At 41.6% G+C, this 1,976-nt stretch overlaps 1 protein-coding gene across 1 annotated transcript; it reads left to right on the forward strand.

Annotated features, from left to right (window-relative positions):
* Positions 1-838: 838 nt before the first annotated feature.
* LOC121987717 (heavy metal-associated isoprenylated plant protein 23-like) lies at positions 839-1,631 on the forward strand. The gene is made up of 2 exons (XM_042541448.1): positions 839-1,144; positions 1,229-1,631. The coding sequence occupies exons 1-2, from the start codon at positions 994-996 to the stop codon at positions 1,522-1,524; spliced, it is 447 nt and encodes a 148-aa protein (XP_042397382.1). The 5' UTR covers positions 839-993; the 3' UTR covers positions 1,525-1,631.
* Positions 1,632-1,976: the final 345 nt, after the last annotated feature.

Below are 1,976 nucleotides of genomic sequence, written 5' to 3' on the forward strand. Positions count from 1 at the left end.
TCACGAATCGCTCTCTTTAAAAAACATTTCATCTCATTATCAACAAAAGATCAACGAAACTGAATCATCGCATCAATGGCAACACGAAGACAGCTAGCCAGTGGTTTTCTGAACGTCGTTGTTTTTCCCTTTTTTTTTTATAGTTTTTCTGAAGAGAGATCCGGCACACTCTTTGAGAAGTCAAGATAAAAGAGTTCAGAGCAGACACTCTAACTCTTCCATGGTGTAACGACAGGGCAATGCCAATTCCATTCGCATTTCACAACCTAATACACTAATCACTAATCAGCAACGTCGATGACAAAACCCATTCAACTAATCTTCGGGAGCTGTCACCTCCTCCTCCGCCAGCGAATCAGCATTTTGGCTCTAGCAATGCGTTTTAGCTCGGCAGCAGCTGTTGGACGAACACTTGGTCCTTTGCACGGACCACTCCATCATTTTTAATCGATCATACAAAATAAAAAAATAAAAAATGAACCGTCATTAGGATTGACCTCGATCGATTCTTGTTTTACTCTCGCTTAAAGAATGTCATTCGACCCCTCGATAGTTTCCAGAATTTCACAAGGTCCTTTCCTGTTGACATCTCAAAATTTTTAGATTTCCAAGTCACACGGTTTGCTTGCAGCTCAAGGACTGTCATCCCCACTCTCACACACAAACTACTTTTTTTAAATTGCAAGTACGCTGTCTTTGTTGCCTTTTTGGATTCTCCCCTACTTTATGTTTTCTTTTTTTTTTTTCAATCGTTGCGATTTTTATTTATTTATTTATTTACTTTACAGTCCCTTTAGGAGCCGTATTTAAGGACTAGAGCTGAAGCAAAGTTGTAGCAAAGCAAGTTCAGTGTGAGGAAAAGTATCCCCAAAAGCTTCTTTTCTCCTCCAAGCAAGGCCATCGTCGCCATCTCTACTACAAGTATTAGGCTTCTTCCTGATCTTCCCAAATCAATTAAAGTCTCTTCTCCTTGAAGGATATAATTAGCTGAACATGGGAGGCACACTCGACTACTTCTCCAGCTTGCTGACCGCTGGCCACAGGCACAGGAAGAGGAAGCAGTTCCAAACTGTGGAGCTCAAGGTCAGGATGGACTGCGAAGGCTGCGAGCTCAAAGTCAAAAATGCTCTCTCAAGCATGAGAGGTCGGTCCATGCCATCCATAACTACTCTTATGTCTCTCGCTCATAATATTTTGTCAAACCGACCGATAATCCTAATTCTAACAGGAGTGCAGTCTGTGGAGATCAACAGGAAGCATTACAAGGTGACGGTGACGGGGTATGTGGAGCCAAACAAGGTGCTCAAGAGGGTTCAAGCCACGGGGAAGAAAGCAGAGATATGGCCATATGTGCCCTACAACTTAGTGGCGCAGCCTTACGCTGCACAAACCTACGACAAGAAGGCACCGCCAGGCTATGTCAGGAACGTGGAGTTCGTCGCATCGTCCAACCAAGTCAGGGCAGAAGACCAGTTCACAAATCTGTTCAGCGATGACAATCCGAATGCCTGTTCCGTAATGTAAAAGTAAAACAAATTTCTCCTTTTCCGAGTGAAAGTGCGGTCTCATGACTCACTGGATGTTTCTGAGCTTTCGTTCTCATGCAATATAATATGAATATCACATAGTTACAATGTTGTGTTAGGTTTGGATGGGACATATATCCTTTTTCACAGTGATTTATATTTAATTAACCAGATATTTATGCATAACTAAATGGAGAAATGATCAGGTATCCACCACCATTTTGATTGAAGGGTCTTAAGTATCATTGGAGTAAAAGCATGAATACATACAATTTCTTCTTCTAAACTATATTTGTCTGTTCAAACAGCATGCACAACATCCCTGCCTGCCTATTTCTTCTAAGAGGAGCTTGCACTGATGGCATGACTTCTATAGGCAATGTGAATTGTGTTGTGCATGCAACTTGACAAAAGGCATGACCAAAATTCGTGCCTAAATTTAAAAACATA

This window comes from Zingiber officinale, chromosome 5B, assembly GCF_018446385.1.
Source record: "Zingiber officinale cultivar Zhangliang chromosome 5B, Zo_v1.1, whole genome shotgun sequence".
Classification (NCBI taxonomy): Eukaryota; Viridiplantae; Streptophyta; class Magnoliopsida; order Zingiberales; family Zingiberaceae; genus Zingiber; species Zingiber officinale.